The following is an 11,823-nucleotide window of genomic DNA, read 5'->3' on the forward strand; positions in this document are numbered from 1 at the left end:
CCGATTGCATCATCAATTATGGATCACGGACACGGTGAACGGGAATGGAGCAGCTCTAAGCATGCAATAAATACGTGACGTTAACCTCAAATTGTCTCGACTGCACAGATGTTTGGTGATTTATTTTCTCGCCTTTTATTACAATAATACTTCAGTATTGGGAGAGTCGCGATAGCTGATAACATTTCGAAAAATGCCAGACAGTATGAATCAAAAAGGTATTTAGATACTGATTAAAAATATAGCCTACTTAACCAACAACTAAGGAACTATTTAAATACACTTTCAGATATCTGTATATTTTTTAACCGCATTATGAAGAATGAAAGCGATATATCAGCAGGAATGGCTGCAATACAAACGCTTTTAAAAGTTTTGGAACGCTCTGACTGTGAGTAATTTTTCGTAGTCTCAATAATGATGTTTAACCCTACTACTCATGATTATTTTTTTTTACCTTCAAACGCATGACAAAACTGGTCCTATGCTGATAAACAAACTTCCTCATGCATGGTTTTCTTCATTTTTTCATAAGGAAGAGAATGGTGTACGAAAAATCTGAATTTATTTAGATTTAGATAATGGAAAACCCAATCGAAGTCTGAAAACCACGTAGCGGTAGTCGCACTCAGCATCGTTTAAAGTTTGTGTGGGGTGCGTTTGGACCTCAGTCACGAGCTGTAGGGTTAACAAAGTGAATGCAACTAACAAAGCCTAAGGCTGTAAATTTATGCTGCTTTGTAGGTGAAAATGGAATTTCCGTCCATTTATGGTTTCATGAGGCTATACTTTCTTCATTATTTGATTGTGTATTATTATGTTTAGCGGAAACAGTTCAGGAACTCCATTTGTGTCTGCAAAATGCAGTAGATACAATGCGATCTACCGATCATCCTGTTACTGGTATTGCTTCGGGTTGTGAGCTTTTCCTCCGTTTCATTACATTGGCCACATTGGATAATTCTGTAAGTGTCTTACTTTAATTTAGAAAGTCGTACTTAAAATAAAGAGAATGTTCACCCGAGATTTAAAAAATTATACTTATACTTCATTCGATTGATAGGATTTTAAATAAGTATGGTAGATAATACACAATCAGTTTTTAATCAATTTTACTCAAGTCATAGCAGGTTCTTTGACAGAAAGGGTATAAAAAAACAATAATTTTATAAGAGTATTTGGATGATACTCAGGATATAACATTTGTATTATTTGATCTGCTCTCAAAAAATCTTATTTATAAACATACAACAAATCAAGTATCTTACCATACACGTATAGTTTATTCATTTTGCTCTTACATGCAGCCATTTGCTGACTGTAAACGGATTATGATTCAGCGGGGGAAGCTTTTCTACGATAAGTTGTTTGCTGCACGTGGTAAAGTGGCTAAACTGGCTGCACAGTTTATAATAGATGGCTCGGTAAGTAAAAGAATTTCAATCGGTGATTACTGACTCTAAGGATGATATTCTGATGATTTGTTTGGTATTTAAATAAGATACAAATTTTCACGTTTATAGTGTGAATAGAATCTAATTAGATTGTGCTCTTAAAATGTGTAAAATAGAATTCATTTGTACACACATCTAACGTAGAAATTTGCACTCAGTACAATTAACACTATCAACTCAACTACTGTGAATTAAATTACTATTCATTTTGCATAGAGGATATTGACACATTCCAAATCCAGAGTTGTTTTACAAACTATGAAAGAAGCTGCAGCTAGTAATAAAAGGTTCGAAGTTTATGTCACGGAGTCTTTCCCAAACAATAGCGGGTGAGCTATAATTTGATAAAATTTTAACATTGTATATATCACACAACATTTTATAATTTACCATAGACCCAATAGAAATATGAATAACGTGATTCATGTACAGCAAGGAAATGTGCAAAGACTTGACCCTCCTGGATGTGCCATGTACGTTAATACTTGATTCGGCAATGGGTTACATTATGGAGCAAGTTGACATGGTAATGGTTGGAGCTGAGGGAGTTGCAGAGAGCGGTGGAATAATTAATAAAGCAAGTATAAGTTCTGTCGACGTAATATATTATGTAACAGTAATAAACGAGGTAGTATTCATGGTATGATCTGAGATGCAACGAACAAAACTGCATCTGTAGAGTTTTCCATTACTTTTACACAAAATTATAAAAAAAACACGTAACTCTCTAATTGCAGGTGGGAACTTACACAATGGCGATGTGTGCTCGGGAGATCAAGAAACCTTTTTATGTCCTGACTGAAAGTTATAAATTTTCTCGAATATATCCTCTAAATCAAGTTGATCTCCCCAACGAATTTAAAGTGAGTTTAAACTGTGGGAGTAACTATTGTCTACTTTCTTTTTGCTTTTCAAACTCTTACCATTGATTTATTGTTTTAAATTTATGAATCAGTCAAAATTTAGTGGTGAATGATACTATTTTGACAATGTCGACACGCGATATGCACGTGTGCTAGAATCTACTTATTATAGTTGTCGAGATTGAGATAAATTGAAATAGTGTAACCATATACTAAGTATTTTTATACGTGTATGTTTTTCCCACAGTACACAGCAAGTACACTGAAAAAGGATCTACACCGAGAACATCCATTAGTCGATTACACTCCACCATCTTATATAAATCTTTTATTTACTGATCTTGGTATACTGACTCCATCTGCTGTTAGTGACGAACTTATTAAACTTTATTTATAAAATGAAATAATTTTGTCCTGCAATCACAGGGATTACTATTTTTCACGTCACCATTGAAATATACTCTAAAGGCTGCAATACGAGATACATATAAGACTCAAATTCATTTTAGATGCAAAATTTTTATTATGGGGTATTCGATTCGTGAGTTGCTTGAATATTAAGAAGGTTTACGAAAATTCATTCAATTCTCTCCGTGAATAAAGTCCTAGTCAGTGGAAAAAAGTTACGTTATATGATTGCAGTTACAACCAGATCTTTCTATGTATGTTTTGTACAGGTAGAAATAAATTCGAATCAGTTGAAGCGTTGAATTTTTTAAATTAACGTACGGATTGGTTATGGAATACTAAATAAATTAACATCTTTGAAGATAAAAGCATGGTTTTCTTGTTAAAATATTGCTTTTTTATTCCATCAATGTTAGACTTATCAAACGAATAAAATTTAACAATTAAATGAACATCAACTGACTATATTCTTGCCTGTAATGGCTATATATATAATAAAAACGATAATCTACGTACATATGTATATAGAATCATGTACATTATTTTGTTCATTTGTAATTCACATACATATATGAATAAAACAATATACATTATTCCATAACTTCTTCCTAGTTGACTGATTCCATATTCAGATTAGCAACTTTAAAGAATATACTCTATAGAAACGATTTTTATATTGCACAGCAATAGACATTAACTTATAAGAATGATAGCGTCTGATATTTAAAATACTTATAACATATCAATAATCATTTCTTCCAACAATGGTAAATTATTAATATCAATGAGATGTAAAGTAACATTATTAAATAATACGAACGCGCTAGTCAGTTGTCAACCTTTCCAATTAGCAAATAGAAATGATTTCTACCTGCGCAGAGGTTCTCGAAGTAGTATAGCCCTATTGCAAATAGAATTACATTTGATATTCAGTTTATTCCTGTTTTAATACATAATTTGGCGACATGTCTTGACCACTATTTATTATCAACATTTATAGCAACAACGGCTGATGCTCAAAGTGCTTATACATTTTTATTGGACTTGTTGTAAAATATTGAACGTCATTTTCTTGCATTTCAAGGAAAAATGAGATACATGAATAAATGACTGGAAGAATTCAAAAATCATATTAAATAAGAAATTCGGTAGAATTTCGCTAAGCGTACATTTAATGAAATTTTTAATGCAGACTCAACCGAGTTTATGCACCACAACAGGAGCTAAACAGTCTACATGGCAGTAATATTGTCTTCATATTTTTCAGTTTAGCAATGTTTCTGGGATTCGGCGATTTATTTCGAAATTCGAGTTTAAAAAGATTCTATTTTAGTGTAATTCCAAAGCGATTGATGCATGGAAAGCTGACATATAATTTACGCGGTTAGATAGACGTCTATTAAATTGAACATATACTTTTGAAAGAAATATTTCGCTTTGCAGAATGTTACTTCCATTCACAAAACTAAAAAACGGCCGTATTATGTTCACAGAATAGTACTATTTTTCCGTTAATTAATGTGGAAGATATAAAAATGTAATAATTTTATCAAAAAATTTAATCTCCTGAAGTATTTAAAACTAAGTCAATTTTGTGGGTAAAAGTTTTTCAAAAATAGCTGCAAATATTATCACGAGAAATACGGTTTTAATACTTAAACAATAAGCTGCTTTTTCCTTAACCTACGTACATATGGATGCCATAATTAGCAGCGTAATTATTATTCTATTTTATTGAAAATCTCCTATCAGAAAAATCTTTGCATTATATAATATTAGTATGGTAGCTGAAAGAAATTCAAAATATAAAACTTAAATTCTTAGTTCACCTTGTCATTGTTTAACATACTACTTGAGAAAAAAAAAAAACCTAACTCTACTTTTATTACAGACGAATATTGCAGCTCAGAAATAATAAACAATATCTTACACACACTGTTTAAAAGCTGCATTGTATTGAAAGATCATGCTCAAATCAGATGAAGAAATATTTTATTTTATATTGGAGTAGATGCAAATGCACCTCAATGAAAACAAAACTATGCTGAACCCCATATAAACGCGACTAATCAATTTTTTTCTCATTTTGCTGGCGTGATACTGAGACTCCATGCAGGCCAATTAAATTATATTCACATTCTCATACCGTCGTAGTATCTTTCACAAGAAGTGAATTAGATTCGACTTGAGCACGCTTGCTTAAAATATACACAAATAAGTAGATAAGTGTGTGTGTTTGAGTAGCAAAAGAAGTCATGTATAAAGGAACCTATAATTGGTAAACCCGTCGTTTGGGTAATAAGGTGAATTATTACGGTAGAAGCTCTCATGTTTTCCGTAGTCAGATATTACAAGTGAGCTGCATTAGGCATTACAGTGCTTGCGACAATGTATCAACAACGGTGTATATCTGTTCAAAATGTGGCCTTTTCTCTGGCTCGTACTCCCAACAGCGTAACATTAACCGGTAAATTTCATCTGGAGCACCTTCTGGGGTAGGCATTCGATATCCTTTAAGAATAATGCAAATCTATGTAAATCCTTGAATCTAATGTATGTATGATAGCTTTTGCTAATCTTCATGGATATTATGCTCTATCAAGAGAATTGGAGGATGTGGTTTTAAAGAAGGTGCATGTCACATGGGGAGGGGTAAAGATTATGTTTAAAAAAAAAAATCATTGAAATTAAAACAATATAAATAGAAATTGCATCTCACCCGTGTCAATCTTCTCTCGTGCCTTTGAGTTTGACATGCCACTGTATGGGGTTCCTCCTTTGGAAAATATTTCCCATATCAAAACACCATAGCTCCAAACATCGCAAAGAGAAGTATATTTGCCTGTAAGATAATTAATTTAGTCGTCTATATAAGTATAAGTATTTTATTTGATTGCTAGACAAAAGCTATTTGTTATGACTGAGATTTACGAAAATCAAGTTTCTGCATTTTTTTTCCAGTCACAACTGTATTCTCACGCTAACTTATAAACAGTGTAATAATCACCAAAATTCAATGCTTCTGGCGCTGTCCACTTAATTGGTATTTGCTTCATGCCATCAGAAACAATGTATTCTTCTTCCTCGCGCGACATTCCAAAATCGGATATTTTTACTATAGACTCATAGCCTAGAGGGATTACGAATCAAAATGTAAGAAAGTTAATCTCAATAATTAAAAATGTAATTTGCACGCACCTCAAAGTATGCTGATGATATGTGTATACTGAAAAGTACCAACGGTCTTACAATTTACTTACCAACAAGGCAATTTCGGGCTGCCAAATCTCTATGAATACAGTATTTTGACTCCAAGTAGCACATACCAGCAGCAGCATCTTTGCACATTCTAAGTTGTTCACGTTGAGTTATAGTGCTTGCGTTTTTTCTCAAGTAGGTCAGGAGTGAACCACCTAAAAAGAACATGTTTCTGTAGGTTGTGAAGGAAAATAGGATGAATTTAGAATTGAAAATATATCGGACACAGCTTCAATGCTTGTACGTAAAGTAACTTGTTGGTATTTTTTGGGATATACCTGGTACCAATTCCATAACGATCATAATAGGTTGCTTCTGTACACAGATTCCAATGAGCTTAACAATGTTCGGATGGTCGTACTGTTTCAAAATCCGTCCTTCTTGCAAAAATTTCTTTTTTTGTTCATCCGGTAAAGTTACCTTGCACGTCTTAACTGCTACATCGATTTTCGATGATTTCAATTGAGCTTTGTACACATCGCCAAAGTTACCCTAGAAGATTAATATTTATGTAGTGATTTTTTTAATGTCAATGTAAGAAATCATCACAACTTGCTTTTTCTTCAAAAGCAACTAAACTAAAGTAGAATAGTAAACTCACTCGGCCTATTTTATCTATAAGAACTACATCATCATTATTGAGTTCCCACCGTTCTCTTAAAATCGGCGTTCTCAAAATAGCACCAGATCGACTAGTTACTGGTAATCCAGACTGCCATTGATGTACTATCAACTCTTGAATTGACGGAAACGAAGGACCTTCAAACCTGAAGTGTCCCTAAAGTCAAGAATTCATTACATAGTTGTTAATCATTTTTAACAAGTGTTCAAATGCTTTTATCAAGTTTTCATATACAGCATTGTTACCTCAGATGTGGTTTGTACGATAAAATGTTTATGTCCGTCCCAACAAACTGAAAGTACGATCTGACACTCGTCGTTTCTTGTAGTTTCTCGTACTAAGTAGTCACCCTCATTGACGAGAAGTCTCACAACTTCTTCCCGAGGCAACACACCATGAAACCATTCTTCTTCTATCAAGCCTCCTCCACCCTTTTGATTGTTACTTAAATTGCAGACGCCACGTAGCGGTACCTGTTATATATTGTGTAGATCTATTATTTCATTTGTACACATACTTCAATTTTTGGTACCAGTATGTCATATGGTACCACCAAAAGTCCATAAAAAAATGCATGCTAATCTGATAGACTCTATGACCACGTATATAACACACATAGATTGAAGCTTCGAAGTCACTTGTTTAAATGATGAGAAGTCAAAATTTTGCCTATCAAATATGGGTTTTTAATACACATAAAAGCGATTTAATATATCTGTAAATAATTATTGAGTAACACAAAATAAGAAGCTTCGAACAGAACAACAAACTGCCATTCAATATTTTATTTCACGCTCTATGACATCTTTCATATCAACCATTCAGTATTATATTGCACGCTGTATGACGACCTTTACAACAGGTAGCAGTTGTTAAAAGTGTGATCTCGTTTTTTACATAAAGTATATTTTCTTCATTTACAATTTTCATAGTACAAATTATTTATACTACTGTAAAACAGGTATGTTAAAAGACACAGAATAAATGACGAAAGCAGATCAGATGTTAAATAAATTTGGTCAACATGTCAAAGGATTAGTTAAATGACGGTTGAAATTGATGTTGAATTAAACTGATGAAATGATTTGTAATAGAAAAAGAAAAATAGTCGCAAAAATAATGAAGGTGCTTAAGCTCATCCAATGCGCAATTTTTTGTTAAAGTAAATGAACAGTTGCACATACAACCGGTGGAGTATCAATTCGCTGTGTCATCGGGCCCTCACTATTTGCTCTAACTAGGCCATTCTTTTCATTACTTATCGAAGGTAATGATTTGAATGGAGATTTTAACAATGTAACAATACGCTGATTCCTGCGCAATGTAAAGAAACCAATGTCTGGAACCGTATTTCTCTGGAAGTGTAATGAGTTTAAACATTCAATCAAGCCTTTTTACAAAATATTACTTGGTTGTAATTGAAAAATTACACATATAATTCTGATCAGTAATGACAATAAATACCTTTAAACTTTAAGCACTCTAAATTGATATGGAATGTTCTTTCTACTATAATAGAACTTGATTCAAATATGACTGGAGATGATTTTTCCTCTGTTACAGGTGTCTATTCAAGTGAAAGATAGATCTGATGTAAGAAGATAGGTCTAATGACAAATAGTGACCAGAATGTAATATCAGAGTGTAATTGCGATAGAAAACTTACTTTGTTGTTTACTGCTGGTTCCGTGAAAGACCCTTCCATTGAGAGATCGCAACCAGACGGTAATTCTTCGCAGCCAAGTTCATTGAGGGCTCCTCGAATCACTTCTGCTTGCCTCAGTAATTTCTTCTCCTGACATCGCTGCCGCAGCTCTTCCCTTTCTCGTGAGTAATCGACACTTAATATTCTGTCCAAGATAATATTTAATTTTTACAAACTAGTGTTGAAATTTGAGTTCATTCAAGTTTTTCCATACAAACAGAAGTAGCTCTTCCGATGTGGTTTCAAATCTTTGCAACAGAGACTGGGAACAACAATAACTAGAGAGAAAATTAGCAGACATCTAATAATTCGTAAATATAATATTTTAATGTGCCAAGAATATTGAGTTCAATAACAATTTAAACTGACACGAGTTTGATCGTATATTCGCCTGATTTAAAATGCGAACATTCTTATTGGTACAGCTGATACTGCATTCATTTTACAGTATGCATCGCGATTCCATATGATTTATACTTCAAACATACTTAGAATCACAGATAGGTTCCGGCGGTGTCAGCATAGCCTGTTTGCTCAATTGTGTAGTTTTGAGAGATGTTTCTAGCTCTGTGAGTCGGCTGCGCAGCCAATCTATCGTTAGATTATCAACAGTTAATTTGTTTGGCAGCAATTTCCCAGATGTGTCGTCGATAAGATTTTCCTCAAACGTAAATCTTATTGGAGATGCTGGGCGGGTTCTGGGAAATAAGCACGAAGATGTTAAAAAAGAAAAAAGTAATATAGTGGATAAAATGTGATTGACAAATAGACGAGGTGTTACAATTTACATTTAGTCAATTTTAAAATCATGCATGAAAGTGAGTTACAATTTACTTCTAATTAACAGTTGATTTTTTTTTCAAGAACTTACCTATGTTTTCCAATGAAATCTTTATACTCATCAATAGGTTTTATAGTATCTACAGCTTTTTCCATCCGCGTGTGAATTTCTAGAAACTTTTCGGTTGTAAAGTCTGAGTATTTTACTATATCTTGCAGAATACTTTTCCTGCAAAAGAAATTCTAGTTGAATATAAACGACATATCGAAAGTAAGCCTCGTATTTCCAAATATGTATATTTTTTACCTTATTTTCATTACTTTGTGGCATGTAAAACATATCGAAGTATTAAATTACGATAAAATATATGAAGTCAGTTGTGAATATCATTTTTTATCAAAGCTGATGTTTTCTTTTTAAAATTATTTTTAATCTAGCTTGGTACAAAAACAAGAAGGAATTGGTAAAATATAAACTTCTTCTAATTTGGTGGACATGAACGGACGTGAAAAATGTATAAGTGATGTGAGGACACCAAGATTGCTAGAGCTTGGGTCCTTAAAAAAATATTTACGCTCACGTTTGTGTTATTTTCAAAAGATACAAATGATTGCTTACCATGTTACGATAAATTCTTGGTGAACAGCTTGTTGACGTTGTAGTAAACTAGGTAGATAAGAGGTCCGTAAATCGTGTTCACATTCAGTTACCGCTCCAAGTAGTAACACATATTCGTTGTGAGTCAAATGAAGTTTTCGACATGCCTTCTGATATTTCTCTCTAACTTCATCTAGTTTCCTCCCACCTCTTCCCGCTATGGAATGAACATCATCGTGACTTTTACTTATTGAATATATTAAAGCATATTATATTGTAAATATATACATGGTAGAAGTTTCGTTAAAGAGATGTCAGACATGAGCAAATAGCTTACAATATGCAATTGGGAGTTACGTGATTTTTGTGTTGTAAGTTTGTCAACAGTTAAGCAAAATCTCAGATGATGAAATGGGCATGTTAATTTTCTTGTTAAAATTCTGAGAATAACCAATTGAAAGCGAGTGGCTACATTTTCACTGTATGTATTTACTTACATTTAACGTAATGTTCTTCAAAACGAGATCTCATCAATTTGTATACCTCCAGACTTTTTTGATATTCAGTTTTTTTCCTAGCTACATCGTCGGTTAACTGCACAGATGATACAGAAACAATTGGCGAATAAATGTGGTATACATTACAGAAGTTTATCACATTTACATTGTATTACACAAATATTCTTTACATTAGATATCCAGTGATTTGTTAGCAATGATGACAAATTTGTTACTAATTATGATATAACTGGTACTTGTTGGACAAGTCTGAAGAATAAGGCGAAAATTAGTACAAATGTTATGCGAGAGATTCTTCATAAAGAAAACTCAATTTTGATTGTACATTAAGGTTGCCAATTGTTGTTATAAATTAGTCATCACAGCAAAGAATGGAAGCTTGTCTTCGTCATGTCATATGTAGTTTACAGGTAATTTACCTGTTGAAATTGATTGTTTAACCATGTGTGTTCTTCCTGGTAAAGTTTACGAGCCCGCCTTCTCTCCGTATGGAGGCTACTTATGTGCTCTACAACAACACTCTCCATTAAATCAGCTTGCTGCTTGATCAGTTTGGCGCTTTGTTCCACGGAATCCATTATATCCTTCCAGCTCTGGAAGAATATATTTTTAGTTAAATTTGAATTGCAATCAAAGCCTGGCACTATAAAGTACCCGTTGATATATAGAGCATTGAAGCTGTTCATTGCATGACGACGCTGAAAGTAAGCAGGTAATCTGTGTCCCAAGACTTTCAGGGGATGAGCAAATGATAAAATATCCAGGAATATATTTAGGAAACTTCCTTGAATAATCCTGCCACGTTTAATCCATACTTCATCTCCTGAAAGCTTTTTGCACGTATTATCTGCTGGCTATTACCTGCTAATTTCAGCGTCATCATTGCAGCGCATCAATTCGAACAAGGGCGATATTTGATAAGGAGAGAAAGTACCTGCGCAATTAAACTGCCGGCAAGATCTTCGCTGCGTTCAACTTTTCGTCCTTGCGTTGTTAAGGAGGATATTGTCGAGGCATAGTCCCGGTCTGATTTCACCTTATTGGTCAAACATCGACGCATTGTATCGAGAAGCTTGATTTCAGCATCTTGTCTACCCAGGAGCGCCTCGTGGGAAGCCTGCCCTTGGAGATTAGACGAGAATCCCATTGCTATGTCCGAAATTTCTTCGAAACTGTCTTACTCCAATTTGACACAAAATACATTAATGGAAATTCATTTTTGCACATTTATGTATGTATGTTAATATACAACTTGACAGCAGGTGATTGAAATCAATTAAACCATTCGAATGTAAGATGGAGCTGTTGATTCGAGCGAGCTAAATGAAAATTACATCACTTTATTATTGGCTCACAATTTACCACCCAACCATCGCTGAGATCAACACTTATATTTATACACAATCAAAATTATAAATTTTTATGCTTCTACCCTAAAATACCGACACGTACTTACTGAAAAACATAGATGTCAGACTTATCCTGGAAAGTAGGGAAATATGTTAATCCGGTTTACGGCTAAGCAGCCATCGTTCCAAGAAATTTCACTAGGTGGTCTACATTTCCTATATTATTGCTTGAACATTGCCCGGTTGGCGATTCTGCCGCTGCAAACTT

At 33.6% G+C, this 11,823-nt stretch overlaps 2 protein-coding genes across 11 annotated transcripts; one reads left to right on the top strand and one right to left on the bottom strand.

Moving 5' to 3' along the window:
- Window positions 1–19: 19 nt before the first annotated feature.
- On the top strand, window positions 20–3,800 carry LOC124179078 (translation initiation factor eIF-2B subunit alpha). Of its 3 annotated transcripts, none has more exons than XM_046563111.1 (8): window positions 20–218; window positions 290–391; window positions 826–965; window positions 1,308–1,424; window positions 1,671–1,783; window positions 1,887–2,031; window positions 2,192–2,317; window positions 2,565–3,800. In XM_046563111.1, exons 1-8 carry the CDS (start codon window positions 194–196, stop codon window positions 2,712–2,714), a joined length of 918 nt encoding a protein of 305 aa, XP_046419067.1. In that variant the 5' UTR covers window positions 20–193; the 3' UTR covers window positions 2,715–3,800. The 3 variants fall into 3 exon arrangements, with proteins under 3 accessions (XP_046419067.1, XP_046419077.1, XP_046419086.1); XM_046563121.1 differs by lacking the exon at window positions 20–218 and adding an exon at window positions 536–744; XM_046563130.1 differs by lacking the exon at window positions 20–218 and adding an exon at window positions 536–740.
- Window positions 2,768–11,801, bottom strand: LOC124179035 (tyrosine-protein kinase Fer). 8 transcript variants are annotated; one of them, XM_046563016.1, is made up of 16 exons: window positions 11,663–11,801; window positions 11,141–11,382; window positions 10,626–10,799; window positions 10,186–10,282; window positions 9,710–9,905; window positions 9,182–9,319; window positions 8,799–9,008; window positions 8,272–8,425; window positions 7,790–7,960; window positions 6,851–7,078; window positions 6,585–6,761; window positions 6,262–6,475; window positions 5,986–6,138; window positions 5,733–5,855; window positions 5,445–5,567; window positions 2,768–5,236 (listed from the first exon to the last, which is right to left on the bottom strand). In XM_046563016.1, the coding sequence occupies exons 1-16, from the start codon at window positions 11,670–11,672 to the stop codon at window positions 5,097–5,099; spliced, it is 2,550 nt and encodes an 849-aa protein (XP_046418972.1). In that variant the 5' UTR covers window positions 11,673–11,801; the 3' UTR covers window positions 2,768–5,096. The 8 variants fall into 8 exon arrangements, with proteins under 8 accessions (XP_046418972.1, XP_046418962.1, XP_046418981.1 ...); XM_046563006.1 differs by having other exon boundaries at window positions 8,272–8,455; XM_046563025.1 differs by having other exon boundaries at window positions 8,272–8,455; window positions 11,141–11,386; window positions 11,663–11,789.
- Window positions 11,802–11,823: the final 22 nt, after the last annotated feature.

This window comes from Neodiprion fabricii, chromosome 1 (genome assembly GCF_021155785.1).
Source record: "Neodiprion fabricii isolate iyNeoFabr1 chromosome 1, iyNeoFabr1.1, whole genome shotgun sequence".
NCBI classification, from domain to species: domain Eukaryota; kingdom Metazoa; phylum Arthropoda; class Insecta; order Hymenoptera; family Diprionidae; genus Neodiprion; species Neodiprion fabricii.